General features: G+C 48.0%; 1 protein-coding gene across 2 annotated transcripts in view; it reads right to left on the bottom strand.

Moving 5' to 3' along the window:
• LOC110535128 (AP-4 complex accessory subunit RUSC2) overlaps positions 1-21,836 on the bottom strand; it is a 50,245-nt gene extending 28,409 nt beyond the window's left edge. For both annotated transcript variants that reach the window (XM_036936449.2, XM_036936450.2), the window contains exons 1-4: positions 21,623-21,836; positions 4,695-6,339; positions 4,159-4,428; positions 1,885-2,458 (exon numbers count right to left, since the gene is read on the bottom strand). In XM_036936449.2, coding sequence (XP_036792344.2) covers positions 1,885-2,458; positions 4,159-4,428; positions 4,695-6,158 — 2,308 coding nt within the window. In that variant the 5' untranslated portion in view covers positions 6,159-6,339; positions 21,623-21,836. The remainder of the gene's footprint in view (positions 1-1,884; positions 2,459-4,158; positions 4,429-4,694; positions 6,340-21,622) is intronic.
• Positions 21,837-23,319: the final 1,483 nt, after the last annotated feature.

Genomic DNA, 23,319 nt, shown 5'->3' with positions numbered 1-23,319 from the left:
AGAACATTCCATTCAGAGTCGTCTGACACAGTGTTCCACAGAGGAATTCATAGGAATTCCAGACACTTTGTTTCCTGTATTTCTATGGGCTGAAAAGAAAGATCAGGGTGTTTTTATAAGCAGACACACAGTGAGCCTGCTGCCACTGTTCATATATATATATATATATATATATCATCACCTGGTGTCACATACCCATCTATTTCATCCTTCACATGCCTTGGTCATATTTAGCCATTGTTATTTGTTAATTGAAAGGGAGAAAACATAAAGAACCAAACTCACTCATACAAAACTATCCAAACTAGAGATAAAATGCCTCAATAACATAGAACTATAACACATCAATATCATAGAACTGTAACACATCAATAACATAGAACTGTAACACATCAATAACATAGAACTGTAACACATCAATATCATAGAACTGTAACACATCAATAACATAGAACTGTAACACATCTATAACATAGAACTGTAAGACATCAATAACATAGAACTGTAACACATCAATAACATAGAACTGTAACACCTCAATATCATAGAACTGTAACACATCTATAACATAGAACTGTAACATCAATATCATAGAACTGTAACACATCAATGTTAGAACATCGCCAACACTTTAACAAGTCCCCAAAACAACCTATAACTGTATAACCTTACAACACTATAACAGTATAACCCTATACCATTATAACCTTATAACCCTATACCACTATAACCTTATAACCTTATAACCCTATAACCTTATAACACTATAACACTATAACCTTATAACCCTATAACCTTATAACACTATAACCCTATAACACTATAACCCCATAACCCTATAACACTATAACCCTATACCACTATAGCCCTATAGCATTATAACATTATAACACTATAACCCCATAACCCTATAACACTATAGCATTACAACACTATAACCTTATAACACTATAACACCATAGCACCATAACACCATAACCCTGTAACCTTATAACCCTAAAATGTATTTCCATTCAAAATCCTATTTTCCCTAACCCTAACCCAAACCCAAAACCTACCTCCTAACCTTAACCCACAACCTAACCACTAACCCCGTATCCTAATTCTAACCCTAACCCTAATTCTAACCCTAACCCTAAACCAAACCCCTAACCCTAAAATAGCCTTTGTCCTCATGGCGATGTGGGAAATGTTCTTTGTTTTAGCGTCTTTGTGGGAAACCAACCAAACCCCCCCCCCCCTACACAATCGACATCAGATTTCTATGTTATATGATGTTGTTTGTCACGGCAGATTTCCTCCTCCTCCTCTGAAGAGGTGAAACAAGGATCGGACCAATACCCAGCGTGGTAAGTGTCCATGGTTTTTAATAAGAAAAACTAAACATGAACACAAATACAAAATAATATAGTGAGCTCGCAACGAAACAGTCCCGTGTGGCACAAACACTGACACAGGAAACAATCACCCACAAAGTACCCACAGAATATGGCTGCCTAAATATGGTTCCCAATCAGAGACAACAATAGACAGCTGCCTCTAATTGAGAACCAATCTAGGCAACCATAGACATACAATTACCTAGAAAGGAAACAGCCCCATAAACTTACAAAACCCCTAGACATGTTAAACACCCTAGATGAGACAAAAACCATACATCACCCATGTCACACCCTGGCCTAACCAAAATAATAAAGAAAACAAAGATAACTAAGGCCAGGGCGTGACATGGTTAGCTGATATGGATCAAACACCTATCCAGATATTGTGAGATCTGCCAGGCGACTGCATTGTAGTCAGTTTGGAACGCAATCATAATAATGTATTATCACTACAGCTCTTAACATAGAATATTATTATTATTATAATAACCAGCGTTCTTACCTTCGGCCTTGGAGCGTGTCTCTCTGACGCCACCACCAGGTGAGTGGCGGTCCACACTGCCCTGGCTGTAGCAGCGCTGGAAGGGCAAACTGTGGCTCGGACCCTGACCCAGGCCCTCCAGGATGGGGGAGAAGTCGGCCGAGGAGTGGGAGTGGGCCGAGTGGGTGGAGGAGAAGGGATCTGAACATCCCCCCATCCTGAGAGAAGGAGAGCCCGTGCCTCCTCCATTTTTCCTCTTGCTCTTGGCAATCTCTGCAAAGGACGTGACCCGCGGCAGAGGGGACGGGCCCAGGGGGGCGGTGCCCTCACTGAGACGGACAGGGCAGCTCAGCATGCGCTCCAATGAGCCGAGCCGAGGGGGCGGGGACATGTCCAGGTTCCGGTCGTAGCTACGGGAACGGGGGCGGCTGGGCCCTCCTCCGATGGGTCCTCGGCCAACCACAGGAGGGGAGATGTTGACGTACACCTGGCCCTCAATGATTGGGTCTGAACAGGCTCCACCCATCTGCTGCTGCTGCTTCCTCTTCTTCCCATCCTGCTCGTCTTCATCATTTTCTTCCTCATCTTCATCACGCTGGGTAGAGAAGACAGAGAAGCTCTTAGAATAAAAGACAAAGAAACGAACACATTCTTGGATCGATGTCAAACAGGGCTCAAGTAGCAGGAATAGTGTTTGGATCTCATGCTTTTTACAGCAGACACTAGGCTACCCTGGGGCGGCAGGGTAGCCTAGTGGTTAGAGCATTGGACTAGTAACCGGAAGGTTGCAAGTTCAAATCCCTGAGCTGACAAGGTACAAATATGTCGTTCTGCCCCTGAACAGGCAGTTAACCCACTGTTCCTAGACCAGTTAACCCACTGTTCCTAGGCCAGTTAACCCACTGTTCCTAGACCAGTTAACCCACTGTTCCTAGGCCAGTTAACCCACTGTTCCTAGACCAGTGTTCCTAGACCAGTTAACCCCACTGTTCCTAGGCCAGTTAACCCACTGTTCCTAGACCAGTGTTCCTAGACCAGTTAACCCCACTGTTCCTAGGCCAGTTAACCCACTGTTCCTAGGCCAGTTAACCCACTGTTCCTAGACCAGTTAACCCACTGTTCCTAGACCAGTTAACCCACTGTTCCTAGGCCAGTTAACCCACTGTTCCTAGACCAGTGTTCCTAGACCAGTTAACCCCACTGTTCCTAGACCAGTTAACCCACTGTTCCTAGACCAGTGTTCCTAGACCAGTTAACCCCACTGTTCCTAGACCAGTTAACCCACTGTTCCTAGGCCGTCATTGAAAATAAGAATTTGTTCTTAACTGACTTGACTAGTTAAATAAAGGTAAAAAAATATAAATAATACACTTGCATCAAACTACATTGGAAGTTGATCTCTTCCATTCTCTGCCATTGTGTTAAATAGAAATTCATCAAATAAAATCTCCTACATGGGCCAGTCATAGTCATTCTCTTGAGAGCACTAGCATTGACTTTCCAGGCTATAAATATACATTTGCCTGCCTGGTTAAATAAAGGTTCAATAAATATAAACGTTATGACTGAAGCCACAGACAGCTGAAAGAATCCCAGACTCTGATAGCTACTATAAATAGACTGGTATCTTAATAGTGTCAACATTACAACACATGAATATGACTGACATTACACCACACTGAAGGCATAAGGCTACATCCCGAGTGGCACCATTGTCCCTGTATAGTACACTGTATTTAACCAGGGCCCATAGTGCACTGTAAGTAATACGTTGCCATTTGAGAAGCACATACTCTCCAGGAATACTCCATTACAGATTACCCAGCTGCCAAAGTAGGCGACGATAAAACATTCCTTTCCCTTCAACAGTAGTGGATGGTTGTACTGATCTGAAACCTGCAGCCCTCCAGTAGGGGACTTTCCCCTTCAACAGTAGTGGATGGTTGTACTGATCTGAAACCTGCAGCCCTCCAGTAGGGGACTTTCCCTTCAACAGTAGTGGATGGTTGTACTGATCTGAAACCTACAGCCCTCCAGTAGGGGACTTTCCCCTTCAACAGTAGTGGATGGTTGTACTGATCTGAAACCTACAGCCCTCCAGTAGGGGACTTTCCCTTCAACAGTAGTGGATTGTACTGATCTGTAACCTGATCTGAAACCTTTGATATGGCCTGGAACAGGACTTGAACCAACAACCTTCCAGTAACTGATCCACCTCTTTAACCTATCTATCAACCCTGATTCAAATAACACTATGTCTGATTCTGAACTGAACTAATATCCTACTCCACTCACCTGTGATGACTCTCCTCCCTCCTCCTCTTCCTCCTCCTCCTCCTCTTCCTCCTCCTCCTCCTCTCCTCCCGGTGGCCGCCTGAACAGGTAGTATTCGGTTGGCTGGGTGGCAGTGGGCGTGTCAGGGGCAGGGCTATCCTTGCTGTGCTCGTCAGAGCAGCTGGCAACCGATGCGGAGCTTCCCGCAGGGCTCGGGGGCGACGGAGAAGAAAGGTCACAGGTCACCAGCTTATAGTAGTTCTGGGTGGTTACCACCAGACGTGCCTGGCTCTGCAGAAGAAGAAAAAGAAGTTGGAGAAGAAGAGGAAGAGAAAGAAGACTTTATTGTACACAAAGGTCTAGACTAACTGAATTTTGACACTCAGCTTGGAGAGGATGGAGCACAGAGCAGCCATACTACACCACCCAGAAAGCACTTTTTAGTGGTTAAATGTCTAGCTCAACAGCAGCTAGGATTTGACACTGTAAAGCATTTTGTGACAATTTCTGATGTAAAAAAAAAAGGGCTTTATAAAATACATTTGATTGATTCATACCCGCAGACAGGACATGAGGTCACTTCCTGAGTTGGAGTGGGGGGGGTGATAGGAGTTACAGTTGGAGTCCAGGTCTAGAGCCCCCTGGTGTTCAGCTGAGCAGGTGCAGGAGGAGGTGGTGGGGTGAGGGTGAGAGTAGGGTTCGATGAGTAACGGCAGGGTGTTGCTGGAGGGGCAGGGGGGTTGTTGAGAGTGGAGGTGGGGGGGTTCGGTGGGGGAGGTGTGGAGGTCTAGGTAGAAAGCCCCCCCACCTCCGGAGCCTCTTCGACTCCCTGCCTCCTCATCCAGCACTGAGCAGATGCAGACAGAGGAAGAGCAAGATTGGTCGGTGGAGCTGTTGAGGTTGGTGGTCGTGGTGGCCAGAGGTGGCGGCTTGGTAGAGGTTGCCGGGATGCTGTTGTTCATGTTATTATAGATGGCGCTGAAGTTAACCAGCACGCCATCTGAGCTGTTACAGGAAGAGTCGCTGGCGTAGCCCAGCTGGCGTTCCGACGACTCTGAAAACGGTTCCGGGAAATGTTCAAGATAAGTTTGGGAGAGGCCGCAGCAGGAGCAGCGCTGGTGGGCGGCGCCAGAGCCAGAGGAGGAGTCAGCTTGGCTATTGCCCCGTCCCCCACCCCTCATTGGATGATCCTCTTCCTCCTCCTCATCCTCACCCCACTCCTGCTCTCCGCAGTCCATGGAGAGGGTGGAGCCACTGCTGCCGTGGCGACGTGGACTGTCCAATCCCAGCAGGTCCAGGCCCTCCAGGTGGGTGGAGAGATCAGAGGACACGCCCCTAAGGGAGTCCAGCCTCCCTGAGCAGCCCCAAGAGTGCTTACCCAGGGTGCTGTGCAACAGGAAGGGCTTGTGTGTGGTGGACCCCAGGTCGTGGAGATGAAAGGGTGCAATCCCGTCTCCCTCCTCGTCCAGGGCGGAGTTTATATCGCCATGGAGATGAAAGGAGGAGTCTTCCAAATAACCGTTCAGGTTATCACCATCATCTTCCTCCTCTTCCTCCTCCTCATCATCATCATCCTCCTCCGTGTTGAGCAGAAAAGGGTTGTGACGGAGCCGGAGTGGGTTGTTGACCTGTTCTCTTGGCTTCACCCTGGGCATAGTGTGGGCCACCATCACCATCACCTGGTCCTCGCAGTTACTGGATGTCACCGATGAATCATCGCTCCCCGTGCTGCCTCCTCTCCCTCCTCCTCCTCCTCCTCCTCCCTCTCCATTGCCTCCTCCTCCTGTGGAGGTCTGGATGAGGCTGCTGTACACCAGAGCTTCCCTCTGGAGTACATCCTGCTCAGGAAGGGAGGTGGTGCGGCTCAAGCCCAGGGTTTCTGGGTAGCTGAAAGGGTTTGATCTCTTCAGGGACCCCCCTCCTCCACCACAGCCCTGCCGCCCACCAGTCACTTGACAGTGTACCAGGGGGATGTGGTGAACGATCAGGGTCTCGCCAGACAGCTTGGGGGGGTTGTCCATGGTCCCTGGGTGTACCCGGGTATAGGGGTTCAGACAGGGGGCAGGGGTAGGGGTATATGATATGTGGAGGGGTATCGGACAGGGAGTTGGTTCAGTGGTTAGATGCTAAACCCAAAGTTCCAGGGCCTGGAATGCTGAAGGAGAGGTCAGGGAAATTGACTCTGTGGTCTGAGTGGTACATCTGGAAGAGAGAGAGAGAGAGAGAGAGAGAGAGAGAGAGAGAGAGAGAGAGAACAAGAGAACGAGAGAACGAGAGAGAAAGAGAGAGAGAAAGAGAGAGAAAGAGAGAGAGAACGAGAGAGAAAGAGAGAGAGAACGAGAGAGAAAGAGAGAGAGAACGAGAGAGAAAGAGAGAGAGAAAGAGAGAGAAAGAGAGAGAAAGATAGAGAAAGAGAGAGAGAAAGAGAGATAAAGAGAGAGAGAAAGAGAGAGAAAGAGAGAGAGAACGAGAGAGAAAGATAGAGAGAAAGAGAGAACGAGAGAGAAAGAGAGAGAAAGAGAGAGAAAGAGAGAGAGAAAGAGAGAGAGAAAGATAGTATTAGAGAAACACACTATCACACAATTTAAAACGTACTTATATCATTGTGATATATGAAGATCTTAAGAAACTTGTGGTTTGGCTCCAAAAGACACTGTCCTTAACATTAACATCACTTTATTGGTCCCAAATTTGACTTCCGCTTTTAACCCACCCCCTCCAAAGACACATACAGTACATACAGGTTTAGGATAGGTGCAGGGGGCTGCCACCCAGGGCACCCTGGGAGCTGTAGTTGTATGGGGTTGAGTGCCTTGCTAAAACGCACAACGGCAGGCAATGGAATCTAGGATTTGATACCAGCTCTGATTCGAGCTCTGATGATTCGACAACCCCCTGCTGATTAAGACAGAGTGGTATTAATCGCCAACGCCGGACACTGTCAATTGGCTTTGTCAGAAATGGCACCTTTATAGCGCTCTAGTTGTAGTCATTGCTACATACTGTACATCTGATTTTCCCAACTGATTTTTCCCGTAGGACCCGGGATTCAAACTGGCAACACTCTGGTAGCTGGCTTGCTTCTCAAACCGCTAGGCTACCTGCCGCCAGTCTTAAATAACCGGTCATGTCATTCATTCAGTTCGGCAGTGGATGACTCATGAGTCACTGCCACGTGAGGTGGAGTCAGTGGAGTCCTCCTCTCACTCTCCTCTCTCTACCACAGCTTCATCAGACTGTCAAACAGGCCTATGAGCTCACCCATCTCATTTGAGCTCACAGATCTTAAGACTTCCACAATCTTTACATACTTTCATCACTAACGACTACTCAAATCCATTGGATATGCGTACATTTAGACAGCTTCCTCATACGCACCCTGACACAGGGGCAGACTAATCCAGACTCAACACCTACTCAGGAGGAGTAATCCCAACTCAGAAATAATCCTAGAAAGATGAATCATCCTGAAGGAAGGAAGGAAGAAAGAGACAGACAGACAGACAGACAGAGACAGACAGACAGGAACCAAGGACTGATCACCCCAATCTACAACCTACAAAAGCAACCTTGGGAAAATCCTCTGCATTATCATTAACAGCACACTCAAACATTTCTGCAGTGAAAACAATGTAATGAGCAAATGTCAAATTGGCATTTTACCAAATTATTGTACAACAGACCACATATTCACCCTGAACACCCTAATTGACAAACAAACAAACCAAAACAAAGGCAAAGTCTTCTCATGCTTTGTTGTTTTAAAAAAAAAGCCTTCGACTCAATTTGGCATGAGGGTCGGCTATACAAATTGATGCTGGGGTACCTGCTCCTGCTGACTCCATGGTGGTGTGTAATTCTGCCAGATTGTATGTGCAACTGGTCAACTGGAGTCAGATGCAGGAGAGCAGAGATGAGTGAACAGGCACACTTTAATTGGCAGAAGCAAAAGTCGGACTCAACAGCGTCACAACACTCCAGCCAAAGGCAAATGTGAAATAGTGCACTGGTCACTCCCCCGGCCAGTCCTGGCAATAGGATCGCAGAAACCTACCCACATCCAGGTTCACTCTCTCCACCTGCCCATTACTCTCAGGGTGAAAACCTTGGGTAAGGCTGATCGACACCCCCAGACGCTCCAAGAACGCCTTCCACACCCTCGAAGTGAACCGGGAACCCCGATCAGACACAATATCCTCAGGCACCCCGTAGTACCGGAAGATGTGTGTAAACAGGGCCTCCGCAGTCTGTAGGGCTGTAGGGAGACCGTGCAGAGGAAGGAGACGGCAGGACTTAGAGAAACGATCCACAACAACCAGGATCGTGGAATTTCCCTGTAATGGGGGAGATCGATCAGGAAATCGATCGACAGGTGTGACCATGGCTGTTGTGGAACGGGTAAGGGGTGTAGCTTACCTCTTGGTAGGTGCCTAGGAGCCTTACACTGGGCACACACCGAGCAGGAGGAAACATAAACCCTCACGTCCTTAGCCAAAGTGGGCCACCTGTACTTCCCACTCAGACAGCGCACCATCTGACCGATGCCCGGATGACCAGAGGAGGGTGACATGTGGGCCCAATAGATCAGCAGGTCACAAACAGCAGACGGAACGTACTGACGCCCCACGGGACACTGCAGGGGAGCGGGAACTGCACATAACGCCTGCTCAATGTCCGTGTCCAGCTCCCACACTACCGACGCCACCAGGCAGGAGGCCGGGAGTATGGGTGTAGGATCAATGGGCCGCTCCTCTGTGACTTACAGCCGGGACAGTGCGTCTGCCTTCACGTTCTGGGAACCTGGTCTGTAAGAAAGGGTGAAACTAAAACGGGTGAAAACCATGGCCCACCTTGCCTGGAGAGGGTTCAGTCTCCTCACTGCCCGGATGTACTCCAGACTGCGGTGGTCATTCCAGATGAGAAAAGGGTGTTTAGCCTCCTCAAGCCAATGTCTCCACGCCTTCAAGGCCTTGACGACAGCCAACAGCTCCCGGACCCCCACGTAATAGTTCTGCTCCGCTGGGCTGAGCTTCCTTGAGAAGAAAGCACAGGGGCGGATCTTCGGTGGCGTACCCGAGCGCTGAGTAAGCACGACTCCAATCCCAGCCTCGGACGCGTCCACCTCCACCATGAACGCCAAAGAGGTATCCGGATGGGCCAGCACGGGAGCCGATGTAAACAGAGCCTTCAGGCGACCAAAAGCCCTGTCTGCCTCAGCCGACCACTGCAAACGCACCGGGACCCCCTTCAGCAGTGAGGTAATGGGAGCCGCAACATGACCAAAACCCCAGATAAACATCAGGTAGTAATTGGCAAACCCTAGGAACCGCTGCACCTCCTTTACCGTGGTGGGAGTCGGCCAATTTTGACGGCTGAAATGCGGTCACTCTCCATCTCCACCCCTGAGGTGGAAATGCGGTGTCCTAGGAAGGAGACGGACTTTTGAAAGAACAGCATTTCTCAGCCTTGATGTACAGGTCATGCTCCAACAGTCGACCAAGCACCCTGCGCACCAGGGACACATGCTCGGTGCGTGTAGCGGAGTATATCAGAATGTCGTCAATATACACCAAAACAGCCTGAAAATTTTGTGAACAAAGGCTTGGAAGACTGATGGAGCATTCATCAACCCATACGGCATGACGAGGTACTCATAATGCTTTGAGGGTCGTGCTGAACGCTGTCTGCCACTTGTCTCCCTCCCGGATACGCACCAGGTTGTAAGCGCTCCTGAGATCTAGTTTGGTGCATTGACTCAATTGCTGTGGCGTTGCTGTGGCGACGAGAGGTAGCGGGTAACTATACCTCACAGTGATCTGGTTTAGACCTCGATAGTCAATACACGGGCGCAGACCTCCCTCCTTCTTCTTCACAAAAAAGAAACTTGAGGAGCCGGGTGAAGTGGAGGACCGAATGTACCCCTGACGCAGGGATTCGGAGACACATGTTCCCATAGACGCCGTCTCCGCCTGTGACAGGGGATACACGTGACTCCTAGGAAGTGCGGCGTCTACCAGGAGATTTAACGCACAATCCACCTGTCGATGGGGTGGTAATTGAGTCGCCTTCTTTTTGGAGAAGGCGAGAGCCAAATCGGCATAGTCGGGGGGAATGCGCACGGTGGAGACCTGGTCTGGACTTTCCACCGTAGTCGCACCAACAGAAACGCCTAAACACCTCCCCGAGCACTCCCGCGACCACCCCCGTGAGAGCCCTCCGATGCAATGAAACAGTGGGGTCATGACAGGGTAACCAGGGTAGGCCTAGCACCACGGGAAACGTAGGAGAGTCAGTGAGAAAGAGACTGATTCTCTCCTTATGACCCCCCTGCGTCACCATGCCCAGGGGAGCGGTGGCCTCCCTGATCCACCCCGACCCCAATGGTCGACTGTCTAACTGGGAAGGGCACATCCACTGTAACAATGGGTATTCCTAAACTATGAGCAAATGCTCCGTCTATAAAACTACCAGCCGCGCCTGAATCGATTAGCGCCTTATGCTGGGAATGCGGGGAAAACTCAGGAAACATGACATGCAAAAACAAGTGTGCAACCGAGGGCTCTGGGTGAGAATGGTGCCGACTCACCTGGGGTGACGCTAGAGTGCCCTGCTTGCCACCTCGACTCTCAGAGGAACCAACCCGGCACCGACCGGCAGTGTGACCTCTGCGGCCACAGATGGTGCAGGTGAAAGCCCCCCTTCCGGCGTCCCTGGGCGCAGTACCTCCCAGCTCCATAGGCACCGGAGCGGTGGTGCTGGGAGAGGGAACCAACAGAGTCCTCTATGGACGTCCGCAGGTGATCAGCAGGTTATCCAACCGAATGGACAGGTCCACCAGCTGGTCGAAGGTGAGGGTGGTATCCCTACAGGCCAACTCCCGCGCAGGCAGTAGCGGTAGTGGTCGATGAGGGCCCTGTCGTTCCAGCCCGCTCCTGCGGCCAGGGTACGAAATTCCAGGGTGAACTCCTGGGCGCTCCTCATCCCCTGCCTCAGGTGGAAGAGACGTTCACCCACCGCTCTACCCTCGGAGGATGGTTGAAGACTGTCCAGAAGTGGTGGGTCCAATGCCACATCTCCTTCTACCCACACGGTGTTAGCCCACTCCAGAGCTCTCCCGGAGAGGCACGAGACAAGGGCGGACACCCTCTCCCTTCATGAAGGAGCCAGATAAATGGTGGCCAGGTCCAGCTGTAGTAGACTGGGACCGGGTACAGGAGGGACGAGTAGTGGTAACCCCTGTTGTGCTGTTGGAGGCGCTGGGGGGACTCTCTGCCTCTCCCAGCGGTCCCAGCGCTCCTGCTGACTCCATGGTGGTGTGTAATTCTGTCAGATTGTGTGTGCAACTGGTCAACTGGAGTCAGGTGCAGGAGAGCAGAGATGAGTGAACACACTTTAATTGGCAGAAGCACAAGTCGGACGCAACAGCGTCACAACACTCCAGCCAAAGGCAAAAGTGAAATAGCGCACTGGTCACATAAAATAATGAACAACAATACAATACCCGGGAAAAAAACTGCCTGACGCGTCACACAATAAATGTAACGAACAATTACACACACAGACATGGGGGGGGCAGAGGATAACGTACACGTAGATTGATGAGAGAATGTAAACCAGGTGTGAGGGAAGACAAGACAAAACAAATGGAAAATGAAAGGTGGAGCGGCGATGCCTAGAAGACCGGTGACGTCGACCGCCGAGCGCTGCCCGAACAAGGAGAGGAACCGACTTTGGCGGAAGTCGTGACAGATGGAAAGTGGAATTGGGGAAAGAACAGGCAACATTATAAAATCCATGTACACAAACAACAAGTGTGCGGTTAAAAACACACACAGACGCAGCTTAAGACCCACCCTCTTCAACGTATTTGGTCTTCCAAAAAAGGTCCAGTCGCCAGGACCACAAATACAAATTCCATCTAGACAACATTGCCCTAAAGCACACAAAAAAACTATATAAACCTTGGCCTAAACATCAGCGCCACAGGTAACTTCCACAAAGCTGTGAACGATCTGAGAGACAAGGCAAGAAGGGTATTCTACACCATCAAAAGGAACAAAATTCAACATACCAATTAGGATCTGGCTAAAAATACTTGAAAAAGTTACAGAACCCATTGCCCTTTATGGTTGTGAGGTCTGGGGTCCGCTCACCAACCAAGAATTCACAAAATGGGACAAACACCAAATTGAGACTCTGCATGCAGAATTCTGCAAAAATATCCTTCGTGTACAATGTAAAACACCAAATAATGCATGCAGAGCAGAATTAGGCCGATACCCACTAATTATCAAAATACAGAAAAGAGACAAGATTAAATTCTACAACCACCTAAAAGGAAGCGATTCCCAAACCTTCCATAACAAAGCAATCATCTACAGAGATGAACCTAGAGAAGAGTCCCCTAAGCAGGCTGGTCCTGGGACTATTCACAAACACAAATAGAGCCCCAGGACAGCAATATAATTAGACCCAACCAAATCACGAGAAAAACAAAAAGATAATTACTTGACACATTGGAAAGAATTAACAAATAAACAGAGCAAACTAGATTGCTATTTGGCCCTAAAAAGAGAGTACACAATGGCAGAATACCTGACCACTTTGACTGACCCAAACTTAAGGAAAGCTGTGACTATGACAGAGAAAGAGAGACAGAGACAAAGAGACAGAGAGACAGAGAGACAAAGAGACAGAGAGACAGCGGGACAGCGGGACAGAGAGACAGAGTCAGAGAAATATATAAATAGATGTTGACCTTTTAGAACAGAGACTGACAGTGCAGGTGTTGGTTAGAGACAGTAGACACACACACACACACACAATAGACTGCTCTATCTGCTGAGCGAGCTACAGATTAGCATTGCGGGTCAAGTCCATTCAATCTCAGCGGGCAATTCCCAGGCTAACTGAAATGCCTCTCCTGCCAGGTGCAAGAATAACCCTTCAAACGGTGACTGATTAGCCACCTGACAGCTTCACTGTTGCTGAGAGTTCCTTGTCTGATTCTGTTTCCAGAGAGGGAAAGTGGTGCTAACAGGATTAGCCTTGCCTATTAGTTTATTTTAGCGCTCTGAGGACAAGCAAACAAACACCACACCAGATGCTAACAGCAATAGCCTAGCGTGTCAGCACTCTGAGGACAAGCCAACAATCACCACACCAGAAGCTAACAGCAATAGCCTAGCGCGTTAGCACACTGAGGACAAGCCAACAATCACCACACAAATTCAGACTAAAACTAACAGCATTAGCCTAATGTGCTAGCATTCACCCACCCACTGTTGACCCTTGAAATGGGATTAAGGGATTGTCTGAAGGATCTGGTTGGGTTTAAATATCCCATACTATTATTTTTAACCCCTAAAAGTGACAACATATTTATAACCCTAAAAGTGCCAACTGGGATCATTTTGAAAAATGTTAATTGGTAATGATTGCAAAGAGACAATGTATGTCAAGATAACACTTTTTTTGTATTAACCTTTTGTAACACAAGTAAATGGTTTTAATATACATTTCTGTATGTTTTAAAAAAAAATTGTTTTGAACAGTGATTTTTGATCAATTTCATCCATAGCAACTTTTCATGAGAACATTTGTTTCATTCAAATGTTGTGTTTCTGTGAAACTCAGATGCTAAGACATTGTCAGTTGAGCTAAATCTGTCATACTGTACCGGTAAGACCTATGATGGCCACTGCTATGGGCGCAAGTGCCATCAGACTTTTAGCTCTAACTTTGCAATGCTATATGGGATATTAACTTAGTTCCAATTGTATCTGAAAGATGAGAGCATAGTTGGAATACACTGGAAGCTTCATATCTTTGTAGTTGTTTTTTTGCCGTTATAGTGGCTGCCATGCCCTAATGGTAAAATCTTGGGCCGCTCCATATCTATATATTTTAGTACGGTCACACCTTGATCTGTTTCCCATTATTCAAACTCCCTTTTTTTGTTATCCTGCTGTGGGGTGACCGGTCTAAGTCTCGGGTGCTCACCGACTCTGGGACAGATGAGAGTTTTATGGGCACTATCCTGGTATCTGAGCTAGGTATCTCCATACAACTCCTCTCCGCCCCCATGGACGCCAGAGCACTGGACGGCCGCTCTATTGGCAGGGTCACGCACAGCACAGTTCCCAATAAACTGTGGGTATCTGAGCTAGGTATCTCCATACAACTCCTCTCCGCCCCCATGGACGCCAGAGCACTGGACGGCCGCTCTATTGGCAGGGTCACGCACAGCACAGTTCCCAATAAACTGCGGGTATCTGAGCTAGGTATCTCCATACAACTCCTCTCCGCCCCCATGGACGCCAGAGCACTGGACGGCCGCTCTATTGGCAGGGTCACGCACAGCACAGTTCCCAATAAACTGCGGGTATCTGAGCTAGGTATCTCCATACAACTCCTCTCCGCCCCCATGGACGCCAGAGCACTGGACGGCCGCTCTATTGGCAGGGTCACGCACAGCACAGTTCCCAATAAACTGCGGGTATCAGGCAATCACAGTGAGTCCATGCAGCTTCTCCTCATCAAATCTCCCCACTTCCCTGTTGTTTTGCGATTCTCATGGCTCCAGAAGCACAACCCCGTTAGTGACTGGACGACGGGTTCAATCCTGGGTTGGAGCCCGTTCTGCCGCTCACATTGCCTTAAGGTGGCGTCGCCTGCCCCGGGACGTCCGCCTCCGGGGTTAAGTTCAGCCTCGGATTTCTCTGCCGTTAACGTAGATTACCATGACCTGGAGGTTTTCAGCAAGGCTCGTGCTACCGCTCTTCCTCCACAAGCGCCTTAACTCTAGGAAGACCCGTTGGGCCCTGTTATTCACCAGGTTCAACTTCACCATCTCCTACCGCCCAGGGTGCAAAAATGTGAAGCCTTATGCCCTCTCTCGCTTGTACAGTTCTGCTGCCACATCCTCTGAATCTGAGACCATCCTCCCTAACTCATGTCTTGCGGATTCGGTTGTCTGGGGTATTGAGGCCCTGGTCCGCAAGGCACAACGTTCCCAGCCAGACCCAGGTGGGGGGGTCCGGCTAACCGGATGTTCGTCCCTGATTCGGCCTGGTCTCAAGTCCTGGAATGGGCTCATTCCTCCAGGCTAACCTGTCATCCTGGCGCCCATCAAACCCTGGCCTTCCTCCGACAACGCTTCTGGTAGCCCACTATGGTTCCTGACGTCTCGGCCTTCATCTCTGCATGCACGGTGTGTGCTCAAAATATTACTATGCGGCAAGCTCTGTCTGGCCTCCTTCAGCCACTCCCTGTTCCTCATTGACCCTGGTCCCATATTTCCCTGGATTTTGTCACTGAGTTCCCTCCGTCCGATGGCAACACCACCGTCCTTACGGTGGTAGACAGGTTCTCTAAAGCCGCCCACTTCATCTCGCTCCCCAAGTTACCGTCAGCCAAGGAGACGGCCCAGCTCATGGTGCAGCACTCTACCAGCCCCACCACCTGGAGCCTGCAACTGGTCTGGGTGGAGTATGCTAGGAACACTCGGACACTGGGCAATCCCCTTTCGACTGCTCCATGGGATATCAGCCCCAGCTCTTCCAGCAAGAAGTTGAAGTCAAGAAACACTCAGCCCAGATGTTCGTCACCCTCAGCCCAGATGTTCGTCAGCTCGGTCGGCTCTTCTCAAGACCACCTCCAGGTACCGTTGACAAGCATCGGCAAACTTTCATTGGTCCTTTCCCCCATCTCTAGAGTCCTTAGTCCCACTGTTGTTCGTCTGCTGTTACCCAGTACCCTCCGTATACACCCTACTTTTCATGTGTCCAGGATTAAGCCCTTATCTCACAGATACTGTATTTGTCTTTTGGTTCCAGGCCCACCCCTCCTCCCCGTGTCATCGATGGCCATCCGACGTACACAGTGAGACGTCTCCTGAGTGTTCGACCACAGAGCAGGGGTTTCCGGCTATCAAACACACACAGGCGCACACACAAACACATGCAGTCAAAAATGCACGCAGACAGGACACAGGAAATCAAACACACTTACACACACCAAACACCAAATAACCAATAAACACAATATGAAAACGTTGCGTCTGAATGAGGGCTGAAGTGTCAATAAATACCCATTTCTGTCTTGTGTTGATGGTGTGCTCATAGAGGCCCAACACATACAGGATCATCCATTACAGACAACAGAACAAACCCAAACGATTTATTTTCAAATAAACTGGGCTACGGCTCTGTGTTGTTGGGTCACTGGCATGGCAGGAATACACACAATCTTTTTAGCTAGTCTATCACACGCCTCAATGACCTGGCCTTCTGTCTGTTTCTCTGAAAGCACTCTCCTCGAATATCCCCTGTCTTCTTCTATCTATCCACCCAGCGAGAGAAAGAAAGAGAGACAAAGAGAGAGAGATGGGGGAGAGAGAGAGTGAGAGAGAGAGAGAGAGAGAGAGAGAGAGAGAGAAATAAGAGAGACCACACAGGTTCTCTTGCCATGCCAATAAAGGAATTTGAATACACACACACACACACACACACACTTTAAGGGAAAGCTGCAAACAAAGGACATCATCCTCCTCCCTGCCTCCCCTCCCTGTGACCCGCTCCCTCCCTTCCTCACTCTTACATCATTAGTGTGAACAAAGGACATCATCCTCCTCCACCCTCCCGCTCCCTCTCTTCCTCGGGTCTTACATCATAAGGTCTGGGCTGGGACTCAGAGCAGACCTTCCCAGAGACGGTGCACCCTGAGCAGCTACAGAGATGGGTATTATTACCAACACCACACTACGGTGCCTTCAGAAAGTATTCACACCCCTTGAATTTTTTACACGTTGTTACGTTACAGCCTGAATTTACAAAGGATTGTATTGAGATTGTGTGTCACTAGCCTACACACAATATCCCCATAATGTCAAATTGGAATTGTGTCTTTAGAAATGTTTGCAAATTAATTCAAAATGACAAGCAGAAATGTATTGAGTCAATAAGTATTCCTTGGGGTTTTCCTTCGTTATGACAAGCCTAAATAAGTTCAGGAGTAAAAATGTGCTTAATATGTCAGATAATACTTTGCATGAACTCATTCTGTGTGCAATAGTAGTGTTTAACATGATTTTTGAATGACTACCTCATCTCTGTACCCCAAACATACAATTATCTGTAAGGTCCCTCAGTCTAGCAATGAATTTCAAACACAGATTCAATCACAAAGATCAGGGAGGTTTTTCAAAGCCTCGCAAAGAAGGGCACCGATTGGTAAAAAATAAAAAAATAAAAAGCAGAAGCTGCATATCCCTTTGAGCATGGTAAAGTTATTCATTACAGTTTGGATGGTGTATCAATACACCCACTTCCTAACTCAGTTGCTGGAGAGGAAGGAAACTGCTCAGGGATTACACCATGAGGCCAATGGTGACTTTAAAACTGTTACAGAGTTTAATGGCTGTGATAGGAGAAAACTGAGGATGGATCAACAACATTGTAGTTACTCCACAATACTGACTTAAATGACAGAATGGCAGTGAAAAGAAAACAAATATTACAGAACAAAAATATTCCAAAACATCCTGTTTGCAATGAGGTAGTAAAGTAAAACTGAAAAAAGCTAAGAAATGAAATATGTTTGAGGGAAATCCAACAACACACCACTGAGTACCACTCTTCATATTTTCAAGCATGGTGGTGGCTGCATCATGTTATGGGTATGCTTGTCATCGGCAAAGACTAGGGAGTTTTTTTAGGATAAAAAGATATGGAAGAGAGCTAAGCCCAGCAAAATCCTAGAGGAAAACCTGGTTCAGTCTGCTTTCCAACAGACCCTGGGAGACAAATTCACCTTTCAGCAGGACAATAGCCTAAAACACAGGGCCAAATATACACTGGAGTTGCTTACCAAGATGACATTGAATGTTCCTGAGTGGCCTAATTACAGTATTGACTTAAATGATCACCAACCAACTTGACAGAGTTTGAAGAATTTGAAAAAGAAGAATGTGCAAATTGTGTACGATCCAGGTGTGAACAGCACTTAGAGACAAAAAGACTGTCAGCTCTAATCGATGCCAAATGTGATTCTAACATGTATTGAGTCAGGGATGTGAATACTTATGTAAATGAGATATTTCTGTATTTCATTTTCAATACATAAAAAAAAAATCAAAACATGTTTTCACTTTGACATTATGGGTTATTGTGTGTAGATGGGTGAGAAAAAGCATCAATTGAATCCATTTTGAATTCAACACAACAAAATGTGGAATAAGTCAAGGGGTATGAATACTTTCTGAAAGCACTGTCCCTCCCTACATCTCTGATAGAGCCCCCAGATACAACGACAAGTCACTACCAACCCAGTCCCTTCCTTGTCCATGTCTCTTTCTCACCTCCCTCCTCCCTCCCTCCCCTTCTCCCACCCACTCTCTCTCTACCACTTCCCTCCCTCCTCCCTCTCTCCCCTTCTCCCACCCCCTCTCTCTCTACCACCTCCCTCCCTCCCCTTCTCCCACCCCCCCTCTCTCTACCACCTCCCTCCCTCCTCCCTCCCTCCTCCCTCCCTCCCCTTCTCCCACCCCCTCTCTCTCTACCACCTCCCTCCTCCCTCCCTCCCCTTCTCCCACCCACTCTCTCTCTACCACCTCCCTCCCTCCTCCCTCCCTCCCCTTCTCCCACCCCCTCTCTCTCTACCACCTCCCTCCCTCCTCCCTCCCTCCCCTTCTCCCAACCCCTCTCCCACCCTCCTGCCCTCCCTCCTCTCTCTCTACTACCTCTCTCCCTTCTCTCTCTCCCTCCTCTCTCCCTCAAACCTCTCTCAATCCCTCCCCTCTCTCTCCCTCCCTTTCTCCCCCCTCTCTCCCTCCCTAATCTCTCTCTACCACCTCTCTCCCTCTTCTCTCCCTTCTCTCTCTCCCTCCTCTCTCCCTCAATCCTCTCTCTCTCCCTCCCTCCCTCTCTCCCTCCCTCCTCTCTCTCTACCACCTCTCTCCCTCTTCTCTCCCTTCTCTCTCTCCCTCCTCTCTCCCTCAATCCTCTCTCAATCCCTCCCTCTCTCTCCCTCCCTCCCTTTCTCCCCCCTCTCTCCCTCCCTCGTCTCTCTCTACCACCTCTCGCCCTCCCTTTCTCCCACCTCTCTCCCTTCCTCCCCTCTCCCACCTCTCTACACCTCCCACCTCTCTCTCCCACCTTTCTTCCACCTCTCTCCCTCAACCCTCGCCCTCCCTCCCTCCCTCCCTCCTGCCCTCCCTCCCTCCCTCCCTCCCTCCCTCCCTCCCTCCCTCCCTCTCAAGAGTTCCTTCCCTTACCTGACTATAAGAAGATTACTCTCTTTACGTAACATAGTAGCTTGATGTACAAGTTGTCTCTAGTGAAATGTCTACTAAGTATACTGTAAATAAACACAGGTAAGTAGAGCATGCAACTGCCTCTCTAGTTCTCTCTAATGCAGGATGGATGATGTATCTCTGTTATATTGTGTTGTGTTGACATTCTGTAGACATAGAAAGGGAAAGGAGATAGCTGCACATTCTGTAGATCAGATGAAGTAAATGTAATTATAATAATTAGCCAATGACAGTAAGCTGACTTCATCAGGGTTCCTCAATAGTCTGTAGCCTCACATCTATAAGGCTTTGGGACTGCTGATACAGTGTTTCTCAACATTCTGTAGCCTCACATCTATCAGGCTTTGGGACTGCTGATACAGTGTTTCTCAACATTCTGTAGCCTCACATCTATCAGGCTTTGGGACTGCTGATACAGTGTTTCTCCCCTCTCCACCCCTCTTTTCTCCTCTCCCCGTCTCATAAGAAATACACTGGATGTAATACAATGTATTATACAGCCTGATAGACATATGCACACACCCACCCACCCACCCACCCACAGACACCCACACACCTAACCCACCCGCCCGCACACCTACCTACCCAAACCCCACCAATACACACACACATCCACACCTACCCACCCACCAGCCTGATAGACATAGGCAAACAGGGACGAGACGACCAGGGACGAGACAGACACAGTTAAGCCGCAGCTGGGCTGCTTAAGGCCGGGGGCGACACGCCCGAACATGTGCCCGCCTGCCCGGGTTATGGGAGACATTCCCCGGTAGACCTACAGACATGTAAAGCTACGAAGCAGCTGCGTGGTAGCATAGGCCTGCTGTTGAAATGATGTACTTGCCCTGTCTGTGTTGAGCAGATATCACATCAGACATGAAAGTACATGTCAGCCAGAACTAAAATGAAAAAATGCGGGATACATAACAGGACGATACGCAGCAGCACAGGACCGCTTGGTTGCATCTCGCTCTCTCTCGATAGGGGTTTAATAGATTACATGGCAATGAAAACACCCATAAGCGAAAGGGAAATATGGGGCAAGAGAAAGCGCTGCTTTTGTTATCGCAAAATAGAATATGTCTGATAGCAGACCAAGTGATCCATCATATTAATATGTTGGTGATACGAGTCATACGAGCCGGAATATTTTTGATAAATCCATCGCTTACGTTATAGAGCATATATGCTATCATAATAGACCTAGGCTATACTCTCACTAATCGATAACATAGTAAATATAGTGTATCCATAATTGAACAACGTGGATATCTTGTTATGTTAACATCTGTTAATATTTCCGCGTTAGCGTTGACGTGCACTGTCTATTCCCAAAACAACAATATAAATACACCCAACATCACCCCTCCCATATGTGGTGATCACTGGGAATGCGCGCACCCAAATCGATACAATGATGGTTTTGGAGACAATGTAACTGGGTATGCTAAAGGAAAGGCCCGTTACATGGCAACGTATGATTCCTTTCCAGTCCCAGAACGGCTACATAGAAAATATTGAATCCTCTAGTCTAAAACACCCACAAACGTACCGAACGTGTCAAGAAAATGATTGGCTGTTGTTTCTGTTCTGTTTAGTTGAGAATGTCGATGACAGGTCTGTGTTATTATGTAGTCCAGCCTCCACCATTATCATCCACCGCCCGGTGCCGTGTGTCAAACAGCTTCCTCGCCTTTTTAAGGATTCAGTGCGAGATGATGGCACATGGGCAATGTCTGTTTATCTTGTTATTTAACCACATAGCCAAGAATCAATCACTTGGTTTCTCACCAATATTGCGATTTAATACATATATGTGCCATGCATTGTCATTAAGATGGCGTTAATTAGGCCTAATGGAGGTTGCGCTGTGTTGTCGCGAGCACTATAGTCGAATGTCTTTGGATAAAGAGTCAAGATCAGAAAGTCAACAATGGGATTAAACACCACACGATTAAATAGTTTACATTCGAAACGATCTAGACATGTCAATAACCGCATTTTTTTAAAGGAAGACCTGTTTTTACTGCGCCTTTACCGTTATGATGCTACGGCATCATTTTCAAGCTTCCCATTCAATGCTGTCCAAGCAATTCTGCATTGCCTCTCCCTCTCTCCCCACTGTATCGAAGCCTTCTATTAGAAAGCCACGAAGGCGATTATACATACGTTTAAGCAGGTTGTCAACGATGATGTTATTATCGTGTCAATAGTATCCACATGTCAATTGTTGTCAATAACCACGGGTATAATATGCCTAATCCTAGACGAATGGAACATGTTTTTTTCTGCTCCCGACCAGCAGCGTTGCAGCTCTCGACAGCGCAGCAGCGGCGTAGAACGGGGCTCTTACGTCAACTCCGATTCATCTACTCTCCCGCATAGGGATTCCGTCAGGCCCAATACGGAGAAGATCAAGTGAAATACCTGTATCTCTAGCTTCCTGTAGGCTGGTTTCCAATATTTGGGCAACCTGCAGGCAGGTGTGGGGGGGGTCAACCTTCGTATGTTTGTTCTATGACACTAACATTATACTTCTCACTATTTCTATTAAATTCAAGGGGCTTTATCATGCTCTCTCCCTCTCTCAATTCAATTCAAGGTGCTTTATTGGCATGGGAAACATATGATAACATTGCCAAAGCAAATGAAGTAGATAATATACAAAAGTGAAATACACAAAACGATGAACAGTACACTGACATTACACTCTCTCCCTCTCTAGCACAGACACTCAGACCCTAAAACATCCCTCAGGTTAGGCATTTAATGAAGGAATAAAATATGTACAAAATTGTACAGGTCTTACTTTTCTGATTCCGACCCGAGTTTTATAATCACATTGTGATGAAATCCTGACACACCATCGAGTCAACCTATTTAGGGACTGTCAACAAAGAGCATGATCACAATATTCAAACTTCTTCAGCTCTTACACCAGGTGACATGGCAACATCATTTCAGTTGTCTGCTATTCCTTACATAGAGAGAGGCAAGTTGCACATCCTTTGGTTTTCTCAAAATGATCCAAACTTTTCTTTAAATATATATAGATTTAATCAAAATCACTTAAAATTCAATAGCTCCCATGTGACCTAGACACCTCAAACCATCGTTGGAGTCACAGTGTAGGGACACACATCGCACACTCTTTGGTTTTCTGCACTTCATTTAAAAAAATTGACTTTTACAGATGCACAATCGAGAGCATCCTGTCGGGCTGTATCGCCGCCTGGTACGGCAACTGCTCCGCCCACAACCGTAAGGCTCTCCAGAGGGTAGTGAGGTCTGCACAACGCATCACCGGGGGCAAACTACCTGCCCTCCAGGACACCTACACCACCCGATGTCACAGGAAGGCCATAAAGATCATCAAGGACAACAACCACCCGAGCCACTGCCTGTTCACCCCGCTATCATCCAGAAGACGAGGTCAGTACAGGTGCATCAAAGCAGGGACCGAGAGACTGAAAAACACCTTTTATATTAAGGCCTTCAGACTGTTAAACAGCCACCACTAACATTGAGTGGCTGCTGCCAACATACTGACTCAATTCCAGCCACTTTAACAATGTAAAAATGCATGGAAAAAATGTATCACTAGCCACTTTAAACAATGCCACCTCATATAATGTTTACATACCCTACATTACTCATCTCATATGTATATACTGTACTCTTGTAAGGTACTGGGTGTCGTGAGGGTGAAGTCAGGCGCAGGAAAGCAGAGAGTTCAATGTAGTGGTATCCAATTGTTGTAGTAGCTACTATCTTGTCTCATCGCTACAACTCCCGTACGGGCTCGGGAGAGACGAAGGTTGAAAGTCATGCGTCCTCCGATACACAACCCAACCATGCCGCACTGC

Source organism: Oncorhynchus mykiss, chromosome 11 (assembly GCF_057628025.1).
Source record: "Oncorhynchus mykiss isolate SJ-2025 chromosome 11, ASM5762802v1, whole genome shotgun sequence".
Classification (NCBI taxonomy): Eukaryota; Metazoa; Chordata; class Actinopteri; order Salmoniformes; family Salmonidae; genus Oncorhynchus; species Oncorhynchus mykiss.
This window is presented reverse-complemented; position numbering and strand designations above follow the sequence as displayed.